Raw genomic sequence first — 19,985 nt, forward strand, 5'->3', positions numbered from 1 at the left:
TGTAGGTTAACTAACTGGAATTTATTTATTTATTTATTTATTTATTTATTTATTTATTTATTTATTTATTTTAAAAGATTATTTATTTATTCATGATAGTCACAGAGAGAGAGAGAGAGAGAGAGAGAGAGAGAGAGAGAGGCAGAGACACAGGCAGAGGGAGAAGCAGGCTCCATGCACCGGGAGCCCGATGTGGGATTCGATCCCGGGTCTCCAGGATCGCGCCCTGGGCCAAAGGCAGGCGCCAAACCGCTGTGCCACCCAGGGATCCCCTAACTGGAATTTAAATTTAAAAAAATGCTGACCCAGAAAAAAACATAGAACCAAAATTATATTCTGGGTGCCCTTTTGAATCTCAAGTCTGTTGTTGTTCCTCCTAAGATGATTGTATTAACCCTTGTCAGACGCTTCTCACGTTGAGTTTTTGGCCCCAAAAATATATGTGCGTATAGGGATTGTGTCTCTTATGTATTGTTTTCTAAGTGCTTAGCAGAGTACCTGGTGTACATGCATGACTTATAGTCCTACTACTTTCAAGATTTGGACAAGCTGGTACTGAGAGATTGAATAATGACCCGATTTTTCCCCTGGTGAATGTTGTTATTCAAGAATAAAGTCCATGGAGATTTTGTATTTTCAGATGAAGATAATAGATGGGGAATAAGGTAAAATTCCCTCTTGTGATTTGCTCCAGGCACATAGAGAAGGTAGATTAGATATCTTTTTTTAAATTTAATTTATTTTTTTTAAGATTTATTTTTTTATTTTTTTATTTAGTCATGAGAAACAGAGAGGAGAGAGAGACAGACACAGGCAGAGGGAGAAGCAGGCTCCATGCAGGGAGATTGACGTGGGACTCGATCCCGGATCTCCAGGATCACGCTCTGAGCTGATGGCGGCGCTAAACTGCTGAGCTGCCCCTAGATATATTTAAAGAAATTCATATTTTTAAAAAGATTTTGAGCCAGCAAGCACGAGCAGGGGGCCGAGGGAGAAGCAGGGTGCCCGATGCACGGCTCGAACCCGGGACCCTGAGATCATGATCTGAGCTGAAGGTAGACACTAAATCAACTGAGCCACCCAGAGGCCCCAAGAAATTCATAGTTGAACTTAGGAGGAAAATACTTTTCATGTACCAGAAATGGAATACCTGTTAGAGAAGGGAGGAGCTGTAGTCTGGGGAGCAGGCTCTCGATGGCCAGGCAAGGTTAGCAGTTGAGTCTTCGGTCCCCCTGCAAGGAAGGGAGCTGGCACAGTGTCTGGGCCTAAGTCCCACGGACACTGTTCTTGAATGTAATGGGATCCAGAGTATCTCCATTGGTCATCGTGGCCAAAAGGAGGTAACGTAAGCCTTGTTGCAGGTGGTAAGGTTTTCTGGCAAATTTCTCCTTTTGAGAGGAACATTTTCACCGAGTCTGTTCCTCCTGAGTAAAATCTCAGCACTCATTTTGAATTTCCACTTTGCCTTCTACTCTTTTTACAAGGGAAGCCAGGCCTATTAAAGTTTGTCATTAAAATGTCTTACGGTGGGATAAGTGATGCTTTCAGGAAGGTGTGAATGTGAGTGTTGATGGGCGTGCTGGACTCAGCCGAGCTGCCTCCTTTAAATTATCCTTTTCATTTGTTTTATTGGCAGTCAGAGTTAGCCTTGGCTTGCTCACTCCTTGCTGTCAACCGCGCAGGAAGTACCAGCATGTGCCACATCTGTTTGGTCTCTTCTTTTTCAAATCTCCTTGTGAGTCCCTTTCTGTATCTTTGGACACGCGGCCAACTCCTGACCGCCCACAGTCTCCGTCTTGCTTGCTAAGCGAGGTGTTCCTTATAGATCAGAGTTAAGATGTCGGTTCTATTCCAAAAGGTATTTATTGGGCATTTACCATGCACTGAACCCAGACCTAAGGAATTTAAAAATAGAGTAGGTTGTTTTCCTATCCCCAACACGTTCATGACGTCAAGGATGTGCTGTGGCTTGAAGCCCCCGTCAGCTTTGCATGTTTTCTGTGGAAGCATGAAATGCCACATGGGCCAGGGTGATGGTTCTTACTCAGACCTGCTCATGGTCAGGCTTCTGGACCTAGTGCCCTGTCGGTCCTTTATTCTGGGCAGTAGTAGGCCGAAGTCTGTAAAACAAGAGACGTCACCTCGTTTCATTTCAGTAAACACAACTTTTTTTGAGTTGATAGTGGTTCCTCTTTCCAGAGCCCTTCCCTGGTACGTTTAACATGTCAAGTGCTGAGCCTCTGCATGCAAAGATGAAGGCATATGAATCAAGAAGATTGTGCCTCTGTGGCAGATGTGATTTTCAGAAATTATGACTATTTTATATGTCTTGAGGGCTGGTATATTTGCATCTAAAAAATAAATGCACCTACTCTGGAAAAAAAAAACTGGTAAGCCTGGCGGCCTGCCGTTCCCTGGAAGGCCTGAGAGTTGCCCATCCCTGTGGGATCCCTGCAGGTGTGCCCCGTAGAAAGTGCCGATATCTTTTGGCAAAGAAGCACGCTGCCATCTGTAGCAAGAATTATCATACTTTCCAAAGAGATCATAAAACAAGTAGAAGGCCAGCACCACAGGTGAGGGATTTCTGACCAGGCCTACCATCTGGGGAAAAAAAAAAAAAAAAAGGATAAAGATAATGTGCTCTGTCTGGGGAGGAATGTTTTTGAGCTACCCTTGAATTTGAGGAGTGTGTACCAGATACCTAATGTATGTATGGAATTTTCTTAGTGTCAAGTATAAAAACATCCAAGTCGAAGGAAAGCAAATCCTAACAGCTGTATCCTGAATGCAGCAGGCACGCGGGTCTCAGATTCCTTTGAGATCCTCAGCAAAGGGGGAAAATACATACAGACACAAAATTTTGCAAATAACCCGAAGAAGCTTACGGGTCACCCCTCCCCCCACGAAGAGCTCTGCTCTATGCGATGGTGCTGGAGAAGGTACCAGAATGGGGGAGTGTGACTCATACTATTTTCCCCTTCTAGAGCAAAATACAGGCTCTGCGGTAACCTTGTTCTGCAACCAAGACGGCAGCGAAAGCCTACTCAGCAGAGTCTCAGCCGATGATTTTCAGTTCAGAGTCTCCGCGAAATGATTCTGAATGTAAAACAACTTTCAGATACCGTAGTTAGTCATTTGCTTTCTCATTATCCTAATGTCTTTTGGTTGCGAAAGATAAAACAGTCGTGTTAACACAAACCTGTCCGCTGCAGGATAGATAGAGACCGATCTGGGTACTTAGGGCAAAACAGGATAGGCGAATAGATTATAAAGCGAGCTCTGGGACATAGGAGGCATTTTTATTTAGTGTTTTCCTCATTCGACGGGTAAGACCCCAGCAGCCCTGGCGAATTTTGATGGAATCAGGCTGTGCTGTTTTAGTTAAAAGTGGAAATGAAAAGTCACAAATCCATATGGAAACAATATTCTTACGGCTTCTTTCCCACTACTGTTCAGGTGTTAGCAGGCTAGGATAAGCCATGTGGGAACGTCCTAGGGACGCTGTGAGCCAGGCAGTGTGCGAGGAGGATCCTTACACATGGTCTCTGAGCCTCATTCGTACGATGGCAACGAGGTCCCATTCCCTACGGTGCTGTTTTGAAGAATGGGGAAACCAAAAATACAAACCTCATCCTTGGGTTTGCTATTCATTCAGTTGTTTTTAAGTTGTCTGTCGTCCGCTTGCTCTTTTACTCAGAGAAACCTTTGTGATTCACAGATAAGGGAATTCTCAATTCCTCTGTAGTCTCTATTATCGGCATCCCTTTATTCTGGGAGTTAGAAATCAGGCTAGGGATTTGCGACCCTCTGCAGAGAGGAAGCATTTCTTTCAAAATTAGATCATCTGAAACCAAACAGTTCCCTGATTTTGTCAGATCCAAAATCAAAAGGCCTAAGCGCCTTTATGACCTGGGCCTACCACCTCTGACTGTCTACCCGCCTCCCTCCCCTGCCCCCAGAACACGCCAGTCATGCTGGCCACCTTCTGAGCTCCCCAGCAAGGCACACTTCTTCCCATCTTGGGCCTGAGGTGTCTTTTCCCTCGATTCTTTGCTTAGATGCTTGCTTCTCATCCTGGGTCCACCACGTACGTGAAGTAGCTCCTCCGATTCAAGCACATCTCTTACATGTCCTTACCTGGGGATCAGGACTATCTGAAATTACATTTTTCCCATACTGCCTATCTTCTTCCAAAATTCACACTTCATGAGAGCAAAGATCTTGTCGGAGATCCAGTAATAACAACGTCTTTCTACGCGTTGCACGTCAATAACGACATACTGAAGGGATGGGCTTGTGTCTCATAGAGATTACGTGAGGACAACCAGGGGTTCTGGCTTGTGATCCCTGTTGGGAAATTTGTTCATCACAGTGAATACTTACCTAGTGAGGAGCAGAAAAAGGCAAACATAGCTAATTAGATAGTGCTTCACATGTATTAACTAATTTAATCCACTTATGAGGTAAGTGTAATTATTATTACTTCCGTTTCATCGATGTTGTGGTATTGGGAGGTTAAGGACCTTGCAGCAGGTATTCCAGGTATACGCTCAAATACTGAGCCAGTGCTCTTTACTACCAGACAGAAAGTGCCCATGTGCCCAGCATTCGGTTGAGTGCGTCATACACATGACGTCATTTAGTCCATGTTTCTGCACCCTGAGGTAGGGACTGTTATGCCTCTTCTACAGATGGGCAAGCTGAGGCTTAGAAGGCTTAAGCAACTTGCCTGAGGTCCCATATTTGCTTAGTGATAGAAAAGGGACTCCATGTAGACAATGTGATTCTGAGGCCTATAATCCTTGGCATCATCTCCGTTATACTGGAATGTGGATTGCTATTGAAACACAGTGAATCTGAGGTTCTTGAAAGAGGAATTAGTCTCCCCTGCTCAAAGATTCTCCCCTGGTGTAGTCGGGGGGTCTTCATTCCTTGGCTCCAGATTCACCGTGAACATGGAACAGTACGATTCAGAGAAATGACTGGGAGAAGCAGAATCTGCACCAGTGTAATGACTTGTCTGGAAGGAATAACACAGCCGTAAGAAATGTCCGTTTCTTCAGAAAGAGCATAAGAATAGGATTTAGAAATCTGATAACTCTGAAAGGTCAATTTTGGTCTCTAAAATGAACCAGGGCAAAATTTTATATACATACGTGTGTGTGTGTATGTGTGTGTGTATAAAGTCTCATATAAAATATATGCAAACAATAGGTCTCGTTCTGTCCTGAGCTGAAATGCGGTGTATAAAGCTTAGCACTATTGATTTTTGAAACTTATTGGGTTTCCCTTTATACCAAGAACCTCCTTAGAGACTCAGTTCTGTCAGTGGCAGGAGCCACCTGTAGGGATGGGGGTGCCGTGGCCGTACTTCGCCTGGCGTCCCGTTCCTTCTCCGTAGGTTGGTTTTGCGTGTCTGGCTAATAATGCCCATCTACGCACAACACAAGAGGGGGAGGAGGTAAAATCCCTAGATTCCACGCATTATTACCCTGGCTTCAAACAAAATATCCATGTGAAGGATTATGCTCATATGTGCAGAGATCAAACTTTTCTTCTCTGAAAAATTCTCTAAACCTCCTGAGACCAGCTGATTCAGCAGGAAGAAAATGAGTTCAGGCAGTATTATTGAACTCTGAGATTCTAGCATTTTCACAGACTTGTACTACAAGTGCTGTTACCTGCACAGTCCTCGGAGTCTAGCTGAGCCTGTATTTGATGCTCACAATGACCCAAACGTGTGGGCGGAACGGGTGTTATTAAGCCACTTTACAGATGAGGAAATTGAGGTTAATAGAGCTTAAAGAGCTTGCCCAAGGTCAGGAAGCTAATAAACAGCAGAGCCAACATCTGAACCAAAGTCTCTGGACTCCAAGTTACATCCTTTGCTGCTGCCTACACCTCTCCCTCGCCCGAGAGAGCCTGTTTGTGCTGACACTGTAGGTTCTTAGCATCTCCGATTTTCTTACCACCGAGTAGCTTCTAGAGGGTAGGGCCCCTGGGACTTGGGATGCGCCGTCTTACTCTGGGCTCTGTGGACGGCTGTTGTTTCGTTGGGCATCAGACCGTCCGCTTTGTCTTTGAAAGCAGCGAGTAGTGTCCGTGGGCCGGGACTGACATTGGCTTTGAGCTTTTCAGGCAACTTTTATTCTGTTTCCTCGAGACCCTCCTGGTAGCTTCTTACACCGCATGTGACAGACACAGGTGGGCCTGGCATTCGGCCCATGACTCAGTTCTCTTCTCCAGGTCTCTGGAGCTCTGGGATCCAGCAGAGACTCGATTTCCCACGTTCATTGATCTTCCACACACCGTCCTTCCCACCGCTCCGCCTCTTGAGGTTGCTTCCAGGTGTTGAAAACGTTGCGAACGTTGAGTTTCTCAAAAGCAAGTGTTTACTCAGGGAGTGGAATGACAAAGAGGTGGACATGCCCGTGAAGCCTGGTGGTTTAGAGAGTGGGTGACTCAGCACTGATTCCCCGGCCGGCCTCTGGCAGTGGGGGGATGGGGCGCAGCGCTGCCCATGCTGCCGCTTGTCCCCCCGGGCCTGCAAGGCCTCCGGGTGCCGGCTCCGCGCTGCGGGAGCTGCAGGGGCCTGCACAGTAGAGGGCAGCCATGGCTCGACTCTCACCTGCGGGGGAAGAAGGCAACTCGCTCTCGCTCGCTCGCAGGTGCAGGTGCGCCCGGAACAAGTAGCTGGGGGAATGTATTTGAATAATCGGGCTTTCCACAGGGAAGCAAAACCTACTTCTCCTGATGTGCAAAATGCAAATAAATGCGACCCGTCTCTCTGTCCATTGTAGAGATGTGAATCTCGGGCTGTCCGGCAGCCAAGGTCACAATGCTGCCCCTCCGTCACGCTCTGGCCGTAGCTGTCGTCCACATCTTTATCTTATCAGAAAGCTGGGCTTTGGCCAAGAACATCAACTTCTACAACGTGAGGCCGCCTCTTGACCGTAAGTACTGTTTGCATCATAGCTTATGACTGTGGGGTCAGGGTGACCATGCAGAGTCCCTCTTAACACCTATGGTGGTAACTTGGCGTGTTCTGGAACCTTCGGTTTATACCTAGAATAAACCAGAAAGTCTTCACTGCTTCCATGAGGGGGGAGGGGTAATTCGTGGTGACAGAAGTTTTTTCCATTTCTTTAAAATGGTTTGGCTTTCTGCCGAAGTCTCAAAGGGGTTCTTATTTAAAATAATCTCTTGAACGCTGTTCCTATGAATGGCGTAGCAGAGAAAATTCAGTGTTCTTTGTTGATCTCTTTGTTGGAGAGGATATTAGCTGTAGGAAGTTTCTCCATAGATGATAAATTCTTTCAAATAGTCCTTAACAACTTAGGAACAGATTAGTTTGTTTGAAATTTGGAAGGAAATACTACTTGTATTTTCACTAATATTACGCACAGTCACAATTAGAACACTAAACTTTCCTACTAATTATTTAAAAATAAGCAAAACACCTGGGGGGCTCAGTGGTTGAGCATCTGTCCTCGGCTGAGGGCGTGATCCCGGGGTCCTAGGATCGAGTCCCGTATCAGGCTCCCCCTCAGGGAGACTGCTTCTCCCTCTGCCTATGTCTCTGCCTCTCTCATGAATAGAAAATAAAAAATAGAATAAAAATAAGCAAATAAAAAAATAAGCAAATATCAGTTAATATTATTTATAGGATAACATAAATGTATTTAAAAAAAAGATTTAAGAGAGAGCAAGAGCACACGAGCAGGAATAGGGGCAGAGGGAGAAGAGGATCTCAAGTAGGCTCTGTGCTTATAAACATACATGTGTAAATATGAGCTTGTATACATACATCATCTCTCCTTTCTCTTCGGACAAGTACAACTTCTCTGACGTACCTTATTAGAGAAAGGTTGTTATAGCTAGCAATTGTTAGAAATAGGAATGCCTGTGGTTCCCACACCTGGAAGAGTATCAGAATCATGATAAAAGCCTTTAAAACTACATATTCCCTCAGTCCCTTCTGCAGAGATTCAGTAGTCAGAAGTGTAGGATGCAGATGAGTTTTTTTTCTTTCTCTCCCCAACCCCCTCTTCTCTAAAAAAAAAAAAAAGAAAAAAAGAAAAAAAGCTTTCCTGATACTATTGATGCATAGCTGGGTTTAGGAACCACTATATTTATGTTTATACTACTTTTTTTTTTAAACATTTATTTATTTATTTTAGAGAGAGACCTTGTGTGGGCAGGGGGAGGGGCAGAGAGAGAGAGGGAGAAGGAGAGAATCTCAAGCTGACTCCCCACTCAGTGTGGAGCCCAAAGCAGGACTTGATCCCATGACCCTGAGATCAGGACCTGAGTTGAAAACAAGAGTCGGATGCTTAACCGACTGACCCACTCAGGTGCCCCTACACTACTTCTAAATGAAGCGTGTATTATTACTGTTCTTCACATTGTGCTTTTTTTTTTAGTATTATTTAGGACATTGTGTGTGCGTGTCAATACACATGTATATCACACATACACATATACACAGGTGTACCACACACACCTTGAACTATCATTTATTGTACATTTCTAAATCGGTGATGATTATATAATAATAGCCCAATGACACGGCACAGTTTTCATAAAGTGTAAATTATAGATTTTCTACTTTTTAAGCCTAATACAATTTTATGATGAGAAAAATACATCATTTTAACCAATGGAAAAAAAAAAAAGAATATATGACCACTGTGTGGTCAGGTTACTAGGATGGTTTGGTCTTTATCCATTTTATCCTCCAAAATGGAAGAATTAAAAGTTTTACACAAGGCTTTATATCATGGCTTATGAAGAAATGTCACATTTATTATACTTTTGACTTCTTGCCCATTAAAATAACAAGATACAAGGTAGGGGGAAAAAAAGCATAAAGTCAAAAAGGCCGTTCTAGTTGCTTTCAATCCAGATTGCCAGCAGTCATAATTCCTACTTTTTGTAACACTCTAGCTGAGGCATAAGAGCCTGAGAATTACTATCATCCTTATATTAAACGTTACATTCCTGATTGAGGTCTAACTGACATATACCAAGTGAGGCTGCTTGATTGAGGTTGGATGTTGCTGTAATGGAAGTGCATGTGGATGGGAATTAGCGTGATTTAATGGGCCAAGGACTCTACAAGATATTTTTATTGTAATCTCCTTTTTATTTGTTTTTAATTTTTAAAATACTTTATTTATGAGAGAGAGAGAGAAAACATGAGCAGCGGGAGGGGTGGAGGGAGAAATAGGCTCCCTGCTGAGCAGGGAGCTCGACATGGGCTCTATCCCAGGACCCCGGGATCATAACCTGAGTCAAAGGCAGATCCTAAACCAACTGAGCCACCCAGGCACCCCAACAACCTCGTCTAACCTTCACGGTTCTTCTGCACATCATGGGGATCTTCATTGTTTTAAATATTGTTATTTCTCAGAAGTGAAAAATCCCACAACTACTTAGCAGGGAGAGCAGAATCCAAGCTCACATTAATCTGACTCTAGTTCTTCTCAGGGGCCTCGCTATACCAAGTTATTGGTTCCGATACTGCCACCACCCTTGCCTGTTCTCGCAATTCCCACTTATTCCCAAGTTATTAATTATAAGGGAACAGTATTTCAAAGTGGCTCGTGGAATCATTTTCATTACTCTACGGTACGTAAGCCTAGACAAAGTATTTAAAGAAAGGGGAATAAAGAATACGCCCTGAAGTCGGGCAGTTCAGTTCAGCTCCCTAGCACTGAAATTCTAAGGAGCGTGGCTTGTAAATTTTGTTTGATCTAACACAAGTTGCTAATTTTGTGCCATCTTTGATGTTTGAAATTTCTGTCCTTTTTCACCTTTCTGTTTCCCTGTGCATTTTTCTTTAAAGCTACACCATTTCCAAACAGCTTCAAGTGTTTTACCTGTGAAAATGCGGGAGATAATTATAACTGCAATCGATGGGCAGAAGACAAATGGTGTCCACAAAGTAAGTGTGCTGAGTTTGGAAGAGGCTCTTGTGATCATATCTCATTAACTGGCCCTGAGCAGACCTGTCTTCTATAATGGGATTAGCATATCCACAGGCTGATGAGGGTCTGCATAAATCAGAGATTTCTTTTAGGAGACTGTGCAGATATTAGACTATTCTGAGTGTTTGGAAACTGATGGCATAGCCCCAGTTTGTCGATATGTGTGCCTCCAGGGAAGATGCCTTAAATAGTACTTATCTATGAATACAGAACAAATAGGCCACAGTATTGTCTGAGGTATTCTAAGAATTTCAGAAATGCTTGATGATACCTCTAGAAAAGTCATACCAGCTAAAGTGAAGAAAGGCTTTTATATCTTTGAGATACATTGATGCTTTGGTAACTCATTCATTCTTCTGGCAAACATTTGAGTGTCTTTTTAGTTTGCTTAGTTCGCGGACACATTCCTAGTGCCTAATCCAGTGCCTGACCCATACTAAGCACCCAGTAAATATTTACTGATGGAATGAATGTATCCCTTTGATTAGGTAGCCAGGGAAATCTCTGAGGAACTAAGATTGACTGACCAAGACAAGCCAGCCACGTGGAAATCTGTAGAAAGAACATACCAGGAAGAGGGAAGCGTGACTACAAAGTGTAAGAGGCAAGATTTGGCCTCTCACTCAATAGGAAGAGGACTGGCCAGTGAGGCTTAGTGGAAGATAGAGAAAGGATCACATGGAACTAAGGACCAGGGCACACAGGATCTTCTTTCTCTGTTAGAATTTAAATTTCATTATAAATGTGATGGGAAGGCAGTAGAGGGTTGGGCACTAGGGGAGTAGAGGATGCTCGCTGTGTTCTGAAATACTGCTCTGCTGCTACGTGGAGAGTGGGTGGTTGGGGACAGGAGTAGAAGGGGGCACCAGGTGGGGTCTTTCATTGTCTTCAGGCACAAGATGGCAACTGGGACTAGGATGTTGGGAATAGAGGGACAAGAAGTTGAATGATTTAATATATACAAACTTGATGGTAAAGCAGACAGGAGGTGCTGATGGGGGATTTGGAATTGGAGAAAACTACTTAAGACTTAAAACTGCTTTAAGAATATTGGGCTGTTTCAGATTGTTAGGAAGTACTCTTCTTTTTGTTTTTGTTTTGTTTTGTTTTTAAGGTTTTTCAGACCTAAAAGGCCAATTAAAAGTAAACCAACCATCTCTTCCTGAGTTCAGGATTACGAGCTTTGGTCTACTATTACCTTTTGACTCTTTGGGAAATTTCTGCATCCTATTATACAAAGCGATGAGATAGCCTTACCTTCCAGATAAAACCAGTATGTGGCACCAATAAATAGGAATAGGACACACTGCAGACCTCTGTGGGGCCTGAGGGTCTTAGGCTGTAAATGAGCACAAATGGTTGTGACATCTACTTGAACGGTATTTGTCATGGTTTCTTTTAAAACATTAATTATCATAATCTTTTCCTGCCGTTCCTCTACATTTCTGTAGAGTGACCTCAAGTCGTGTCCGTGCTTGTGAGTACACGTGTGTGTGTTATGCCTTTGGAGATTGGTTTCTACATTCTGCACAGAAGCGTATCTTAGTTATTTCAGAGTTGTCAAGGTTGACCAGCGCTTTCTACCACTTCAGAGGGTGGGTATCACTCTTCAGCTATTTGCTTTAAACCCCTGAAGAACTGGGTGGTAAGGGTTCAAACAGTAGTTAACTGGGGGTGCTCATGTCCAACTTCCGGTGCTTCATCTCCGCGGACTCTATTATTTTGAATCGAACCAAAGCACTGTTGCTGCTGGGTCTGTGCATAACGCTCCAAACTGTCATTTATTATTAATCAAAGGCGTTTTTAATGGGAACACATCTGGATATTTCTGGGCTTTAGGGTTTCACCTCTGCCGAAACATGTGAACAAAAGAGGAAGGCTGCAGCTTTCTACCACCGAGGAAGTGTCAGAGATGGGAAGGGCGAGGCAGGTGGGTCCTTCCAATCCACCCTGGAAACCTGGCTCTTAAAAAGATTGCCGTGGAATAACCCACATTCCAGGGTGCATGGTGGCACATTCTGGACTGCTCCAGTCGAGCCCCAAAGATCCTAACCATCTGGAGTTCTGACTGAGGGTGTAATTTCGAACCGTTGGCCATTATTTAGGGGAGGCAGAGCCAACCATCTCTTGGAGCGAACAGGCCCACCGCTATTGCTCCTTGTCACCGCAGGTTTCGTTGACACCTTCGGGCTTTCCCTCCGTGGTCTGTCAGAGTTGTTGAGAGCAGTTCCCTGTGTAACAGGATATGACAAGAGTGACATTTCCTGTTTTATTCGCCCCGGCTTCTGTTCTGACTTTCTAGGGCTGCTTTAGCACCGGTGACGTTTTCTATGGACACACCCGGCTACCATTTTTCGGCTCTTCTTTGTTTGAGGTGGAAGGTGAAGAGCTTCCCCCAAAACATTGTTGTGGTTCCCTTTCCTTCCGAAGGCAGAAGTCAGCTACCCCTGCGGGGTGTGCTCCGGCGTCGCGGGGTTCGATGCTCAGCCCTGAGAGGCAGGGGAGTGCTCCGGGGAAGAGCACAAGCCCCAGAAAACTGCCCAGGTTAGAACCCGGCCTTCCACCACCTTCTACCCCACGTAGCCGTGGCCAAGAAACCGTGCTTGGCCTTTCTCTCTGTGAAATGGGACTGATAGGCCTTGTCTTAAGGCTTCCTGGGAGGACCGGGGAGCGAAGAGAGGCTGGAGGGCCCGGCTGGTGGCGGCCGCTCCGTGGGACGTGTGCTTCCCACGATCCTATCAAAGTGTCGAGACACCTGTTCACATCATTTTAGTCAAAAGGAAGTGAGCTTGAAGGCTCTGATGGGCTCACTGGGGACGAGGCAGTTCTGTGGAGCCAAGCGTCTCCGTATTAGTCAACCCCCCCCCATTTTATGACCCTGCGGCTATAGCCCGTCCCCGTGAACTGAGGAGCTTGCTCTGGCCGAGACAGCGGAGAGATGCAAAACTGAAGCAGAAGGGCCTTGGATGGTGAGAAAAGTCGTTCTTTAAAAGTGGTGAACCATGAGTGTCACAGCCCTCAGGAGAACGGGAGAAATGGGCTCGCCGCGTGGCAGGGAGGGGTCGGAGAGGGGAAGAGTCGAGAAAGAGGAGGAAAACGGGAATCCTCAGGAGAAGCCCCACAGGCCGGGAGGATAGAGCGTGGGTCAGAACCGGGCGAGTCGGGAAAGTGGCGCTAGACGTCGCAGCAGCTCCTTGCGCTCCATTCCGCCACCTGCCTCCGCTCCATACGAGCCAAATGCCAAATAACACACCATGAGGTGTTCAACCCACCGCACTACTCGTTTACACCTCTCATTTCACGGACTCATAGACCCTGTGCCTCGTAGGGAGAGAGACAGAGATATGGGTACTTTCATGTGACCTAAGGTCAGCTTTAGAGGGCCCCGAGGGCGGCATCCACGCCCGCCACCAGACCCCGTGCCCAGGAGCCCAAGGATGGTCCCGAGGCTGAGTCCTCTCTGGAGTGATTGCTGGTGTCTCTCTTGCGATGTGAAATGTGAAGCTGCCTTTCTCCCCTGCCTAGATACGCGGTACTGCCTGACAGTTCACCACTTTACCAGTCACGGAAGAAGTACATCTATCACCAAAAAATGTGCCTCCAGAAGTGAATGTCATTCTGTTGGCTGCCACCACAGCCGAGACTCTGAACACACAGTAAGGAGTGTGTGTGTGTGTGTGTGTGTGTGTGTGTGTGTAAAGTTACTGTCCTAAGGTTAGTTACACACTATGGAAAGGCAGGAAGGATGAGCGGGGTCGTGTACATGTTTATTTGCCCTTTGGGGAAAGACTGTGCCAGTGATGCGATGGAGACCACAGAGAAGTTGAAGACTTTCTGTCCTTCAACAGAAAATAATACTACTAAGGACGAATGGTAACCCCCAGACCACACAGCTCCACCCTAGACCTCGGGCTTGGGATCACGTGGAGCCCGGTCTGGAAGCCCAAGAGCAAACGATCCCTACGACAATGACAAGCACTACAAAGCCAGGCTCAGTATTTCGGTTAAGGCCAGGCATCAGCGGGCACACAGCCCAGGGAAGCCGGGAGGTGGGAAGAGGGCACCGGGGACCCCTTTTACTGAGGAGTCCTGGTCTTGCCCCCCACTGCTGCTTCCACGAGGAAGTGAGAATCTGAAAGAATTAATCTGTTTAGTCTGATGAGCTGTAGACAGATTCTTAGGTCAACTGATCTTAATTTTCTCATTCTAAATGAGCAATTTTCCTCTTTCATATGCCTGGAATTCTGAAATGTTTGCAAAAAGCTTGAGGAGTATGTTGCTTTCATGAGGTTTTTAGGGGTTGATTTCGTTTATTTGCACGAAAACATGGTTGTGACAGCAGTGGTCTTCAGCGGGGCCTGCGGGAGGGTGGCTGGGAGCTCCTGGCCTGGGGGTGGGGCCCCATCAGCGGGAGCGGGGCTGCAGGGTGGGGTCCTGCCCATCGTCTTTCCCTCTTCGAGACCCCGAGCAGCCAGGGGGAGAGCCACCCGGGAGGCCCTGGGGGTGGCCAGCGAGGTCACCGGGTCGCCGCCTTCCGGGGATGCGGATGGAGGCTGCAGCCCGGAGCAAGGCCCTGCCGGCTGGCACTGACCCAGCAGTGGCCCGGGAGCCAGCGGGGCATCCCCAGGCTTCCCAGACCCACGGCTCCATGTGTGTCCTTACGGCCCGGGGGTCCTTGGCTGCATCCCGCGGCCTTCCTCTGCCCCTTGGCCCCTCGCTCACGCCTGTTGCCAAGTTGCCCCTGCCCGCGGGGCCAGGGGTCAGGGGATCGGGGGGTTGGGCTGGGGGGTCAGGGGGCTCGGGGGGCTGGAGGGGGCTGGGGTCCGGGGGGTTGCGGGGGCAGTGGCTTGGGGGGTGGGGGGTCGGGAGGTCGGGGGTCAGGGGGCTCGGGGAGTGGGGGGTTGGGGGGTTGGGCTGAGGGGTCAGGGGTCAGGGGGCTTGGGGAGTCGGGGTCTGGTGGTTGGGGGGTTGGGCTGGGGGGTCAGGGGGTTCGGGGAGTGGGGGTTTGGGCTGGGCTGAGGGGTCAGGGGGCTTGGGGAGTCGGGGGTCTGCGGGTCGGGGGGTTGGGCTGGGGGGTCAGGGGGCTCGGGGAGTCGGGGGGTTGGGGGGCTGGAGGGAGGTTTGGGTGATGGGGGGTCGGGAGGCCTGGAGGCTTGGGGGGTTGGAAGGTCGGGGGGCGGGGGGGACGCGGGGTTGGGGGTCCGGGGTCCAGGGTACCGGGAGGCCAGGGGCTTGGGGGATCGGGGGGCCAGAGGGGGCCGGAGGGGGCCAGAGGGGGCCGGGGACCGGGGGGTCGGGAGGGGGGCAGGCCGGTCTGCAGTCCCGCGGAGCAGCGGGGTCGGGGGACCCGGCCCCATCACTCACCCCGTCCCGCCCTCTGTGTCAGGAGTGCAGGTCTTGCTGCGAAGGGATGATCTGTAACGTGGAGCTGCCCACCAACCACTCCAACGCCGTCCTGGCCGTGACGCGCGCCCCGGGGACGTCGGGGGGCCCCGCCCCCCGCCTGCAGCTGCCCGGCCTGCCCGCGCTCGCCTGGGCCTCGGTGCTGCTGCTCCTGTGAGCCCCCCAGAGCCGCCTGGAGCCTCCCGGAACCCCCCGGAGCTGCCTGGAGCCCCCCGGAGCATCCCAGAGCCCTCTTGGAGCACCCCGGAACCCCCCGGAGCCCCCGGAGCTGCCTGGAGCACCCCAGAGACCCCCCGGAGCATCCCGGAGCCCCCCGGAGTCCCCCAGAGCCGCCCGGAGCACCCCAGAACCCCCCCGGAGCTGCCCGGAGCCCCCCGGAGCACCCCAGAACCCCCCCGGAGCCCCCCAGAGACCCCCTGGAGCATCTCGGAGCTGCCCGGAGCCCCTTGGAGCACCCCGGAACCCCCCGCAGCTGCCCAGAGCCCCCCCGGAGCCCCCCGGAGCATCCCAGAGCCCCTTGGGGCACCCCGGAACCCCCTGGAGCCCCCTGGAACCCCCCGGAGCCACCCGGAGCCACCCGAAGCCGCCCGGAGTCCCCCAGAGCCCCTCCGCAGACCGCGTGGACGGCGCCCCTGGGCGCGGAGACCCGCCTGGCGCTCGGCGGAGGAGCGGAGCCCGGAGCCTGGAGTTCGGACCCCGGGGCAGGAGCAGCCGTTCGCTGGGCCGAGACGCTCCTGCTCCAGCCACAGGGTTGAGGACGGGACGTGGGAAGGAAGGAACGCGTGGGGCTCGTGTGGCTTCCGGGCCCGAGGGCCTGCGTGGTGTCGCCTCTGCGAGGAGGAACCTGGTGGCACCAGCAGCAGGTGGGGGGGTAAGGGGGGGGCCTGCGCCCCGGCCTGCCCAGGCCCCTAACTGAACGCACACCTTGACCTCGGGACTCTTTCAGCAGCTGCGGGGTCAGACCCTCACCTCTCCGTGTGATCAGCTCAGTGTGTGTCTCTGAAATCTCCCCCTTCCCCTGGGACAGAGCAAGCTCCCCACCAACGACCTAGTCCGAGTTAAAGGGAACTAACTATGGGAAGGAAACTTCCAGCTGAATGAATAGGAAACTTACCTGCTCATGTGGGGGGGGAATAAAGCTTTTAAATTATACAACGTAGAAGGCAATGCTTGTGTGTTTCTTGACTGACCTAGCGACCTTGAATAAAACATTTATTCATAAAAGTGTCATAAAGGAGGTCACTGAAGTTATGTTTCCACGCACCGTGGGTGATATGGGTGATACATTCTGGCTGAAATGATAAAATCCCATGCTAGAGTGACCTTGCTTTTTTCTTTTTGGGGAAGGAGGCGTCTGAGAACGCTCAATGTCAATCAGCGAACTGAGCAGGTCAGGAAGCCTTCCTGATGCAGGAGGAGGACACCTCATCGTATGATGCACCCTCCTCAGTAGCAGCTTAACTTCAAAGAAACTGGCAACAGGGCCTCTTCCCTCTGGGGTCAACCTTTCTCTAGATGTCAGGGCACCAAGAGAACTTCTCTAAAAATGTGCTAAAGTGTTTGGTCCCTTTGTCTTTCCCTTTTGTAACAGTCTCAGCAATTTCTTTCTGTTTCTAGAATCCAGATTTCCTGCCTTTATAGTTGCAGTGACCTTAAACACTCTGCCCTTGTATATATGGTGATGAGCTAATGGATTTTTTGTTTTTTGTTTTTGTTTTTGTTTTTGTTTTGAGCTGAGCATCCACCATCAGAACACTGAGTGCTCTGTAGAATCTGTTAATGATGCTGTCCTTGCCACATGGTCTTGTCTCTGGTCAGCAAACTATGGTCCATGAACCAAACATATCCTACCACTTTTAGTCTGCTGGTTTTCTATAACAAATACTCTATTGATTGTGTGGCTTAAAAACATTTAATCCTTACAGTTCTGGGGGCTGAGATCGGTGAGGGCCCTTTTCCTGGTTTGCAGACCACCACCTACTTGTATTCACATAGGGCAGAGAGACACTGGTCTCTTAGCCCCTTATCAGGCTCTAACCCCATTCATGAGGACTCCACGTTCATGACCTAATGAACCACCAAAGACCTCACATCCAAATGCCATCACATTGGGAATTGAAGCTCCAACATATGAATTTTGAAGGGACACAAGCATTCAAACCACCTATTTTTGTGAATAAAGTTTTATTGGAACACAGTCATGTCTTCATTTACAAAGTGTCTATAGCCGCTTTCATGCCATAACAGCCAAGATGAGTAAATGCTAGAGAGTGTATGACCTACAAAGTTTAAAACATTCCATTTGCTTGTTCTTTACGGTAAGAGTTTGCTGATGCCTAACCTATGAAATGATAAAACAGCATCAAGAGAAACCTTGTTTTGGAGGGACCATGGTACTTATGGCGGTTATGCAGGCCGTGCGGTAGTTTGCCAGATAACTTCACTTATATTCTTTGTCTTCTGCATCAGTGAATTTTTCCTCTCTGTTTTGATTTTGTTTCACTCTTTCGATTCAGTTTCTTAGTTGTTATGTGCTGATGTCAGGTGCTGGGCTGTCTGTTTCTTCTCATCCTTGATGCACTGGGAGCATCTCTTCTTAAGGTTCTTTAGCTTCCAATAAAACAGGGAGGGAGCAGACATCATTATCTCCCTGTCTCTGGCTTAATCTTAGACTCACCTGGAAGCAACAGTTTTGAAGCTTGATGTAGATTTATCCCTCCTTTCACTCAGCACCTTGAAGTATTTGAGTTTTCATAGCTTATGCTTGTTTGAAATTAATTATATATGGCTTCACTTGGAACATTTTAATAGCATCTTTGGTGTCTTTTTATTCCCCAGGGTTTCTTTTGACTGTTTAATTGACGAATCGTCTGGTAAAAAACCATTAGCAGACAGTAGTTTTTTTCCTTTCTGATTTTGTTTCTGCTATCTAGATGAATGAAGTTGTGTGTGTGTGTGTGTGTGTCTTTCCTGAGGTAACATCTTAATTTTCTCTTCACCCTGCACATGGTGTTTGCATAGATTTCACTCCTCACCACCACCCCCTTGAGCATTTGAAATAGGGCTGTGTTGAGCAAAAGAGAGAGCACACAGAGGAAATAAACTACTCACAAATACAGCTGAGTGAGTAGGGGTGCCAGATGTACAGCTGAAAATGTGGGATGCCCCATTAAAATTGAATTTCAGATAATTTTTAGTATAAGTTATTCATAACTCAGAAGTCTGGCTTATCTAAGGCAATGTCTTCAAATTCTTATATTCAGAACCTTCTGGGTAACTTCAAAACAGTACAAATGACCAGGGCATCCTAGAGATGTGGATTCAGTAGATCTGGGGTAAAGCATAAGCCTAATGCCAACAATTGAAGTTAAATTAAAGAAAATAAAAGCTCCTGGGTGATTATGATGTTCAGTCGGGTGTGTTACCCTTGATCTGCAAGGATAATTCCTTCCTCTGAAGCCTGGTCTTTGGCTACATAATAAAAAAGCTAATGAATAATAAATATATGCACAAGTAACCTGGATTTGAACCGCGCTTCTTAAAGTGTGGTCCCAGATCCTGCATCAGCATCACCTGGCAACTTGTTAGAAATGCACATTCTCAGACTCCATCCCAGACCCACTGAATCAGAAACTCTGAGAGTTCAGTCTGTAGTTTATTTTTTTCCCGTCTTCCTACCTTGATAGAAGCGCGAACTCTTCTCACTGTAGCATTCCAGCTGTTCTCTTTTTAAATCTCAGGCCGAATTCGTAGGTTTTCAGGATAATTTGAAAATTATCTAGGTAATTTGGTGGGGACAGGTGACTTGGGGACCCTACTCTTCTGCCATCTTGCCCCCTCCTTCTCAGTCTGTAGTTTAATAAGACCTCCAGGTGTTTCTGATGCACATACAGGTTCAAGAACCAATGGGGCCATAGAAGTGCTTCCCAAATGTCTTCAGTAAATGGGTCCTTGGTCGCTGCATGAGATTCACTCAGGGAGCCTGCCAAAGAAAGAAAGAAAGAAAGAAAGAAAGAAAGAAAGGAAAGAAAGAAAGAAAGAAAGAAAGAAAGAAAGAAAGAAAGAAAGAAAAGAAAGAAGAAAGAAAGAAAGAAAGAAAGAAAGAAAGAAGAAAGAAAGTCACATTCTTTATGTTAGAGTTGAGTGAGAAAATCTTTTTTTTTTCTTTTTTTTTTTATTCATGATAGACATAGAGAGAGAGAGGCAGAGACACAGGCAGAGGGAGAAGCAGGCTCCATGCAGGGAGCCCGACATGGGACTCGGTCCCGGGACTCCAGGATGGCTCCCTGGGCCAAAGGCAGGCGCCAACCCGCTGAGCCACCCGGGGATCCCCGAGAAAATCTATTTTTTTAAACAAACTCTGGGGTGATTCTGATACACAGCCACTTTGGGAATTACTAGAGAACAGAGATGGGAGTGACACTGGTGATCAGAAAGCCCAGATGCTAACACCTCACTTTTGAGTTCTAACATGAAAGCCCTATGCATTTAAATTGACTCTGGTGTCTCCAATGTAATTTAAAAACTAGAATCCAAGAAATCAGTCCCAGCATTAGTCCATTACACGAATTTTTTAGTCCATTGCAGGGTTCT

At 47.7% G+C, this 19,985-nt stretch overlaps 1 protein-coding gene across 15 annotated transcripts in view; it reads left to right on the plus strand.

Moving 5' to 3' along the window:
• Positions 1–16,551, plus strand: part of LYPD6B (LY6/PLAUR domain containing 6B) — a 165,790-nt gene extending 149,239 nt beyond the window's left edge. For 13 of the 15 annotated variants that reach the window (XM_038565178.1, XM_038565176.1, XM_038565170.1 and 10 more), the window contains 5 exons: positions 6,801–6,953; positions 9,848–9,946; positions 12,420–12,533; positions 13,515–13,645; positions 15,376–16,551. In XM_038565178.1, the coding sequence (XP_038421106.1) occupies positions 6,839–6,953; positions 9,848–9,946; positions 12,420–12,533; positions 13,515–13,645; positions 15,376–15,549 (633 nt within the window). In that variant the 5' untranslated portion in view covers positions 6,801–6,838 and the 3' untranslated portion in view covers positions 15,550–16,551. Of the gene's footprint in view, positions 1–6,502; positions 6,675–6,800; positions 6,954–9,847; positions 9,947–12,419; positions 12,534–13,514; positions 13,646–15,375 lie in introns of those variants that run through there. The other 2 variants (XM_038565180.1, XM_038565182.1) reach the window with 2 other exon arrangements.
• The last annotated feature ends 3,434 nt before the right edge of the window (positions 16,552–19,985 follow it).

Source organism: Canis lupus, chromosome 19 (assembly GCF_011100685.1).
Source record: "Canis lupus familiaris isolate Mischka breed German Shepherd chromosome 19, alternate assembly UU_Cfam_GSD_1.0, whole genome shotgun sequence".
Classification (NCBI taxonomy): domain Eukaryota; kingdom Metazoa; phylum Chordata; class Mammalia; order Carnivora; family Canidae; genus Canis; species Canis lupus.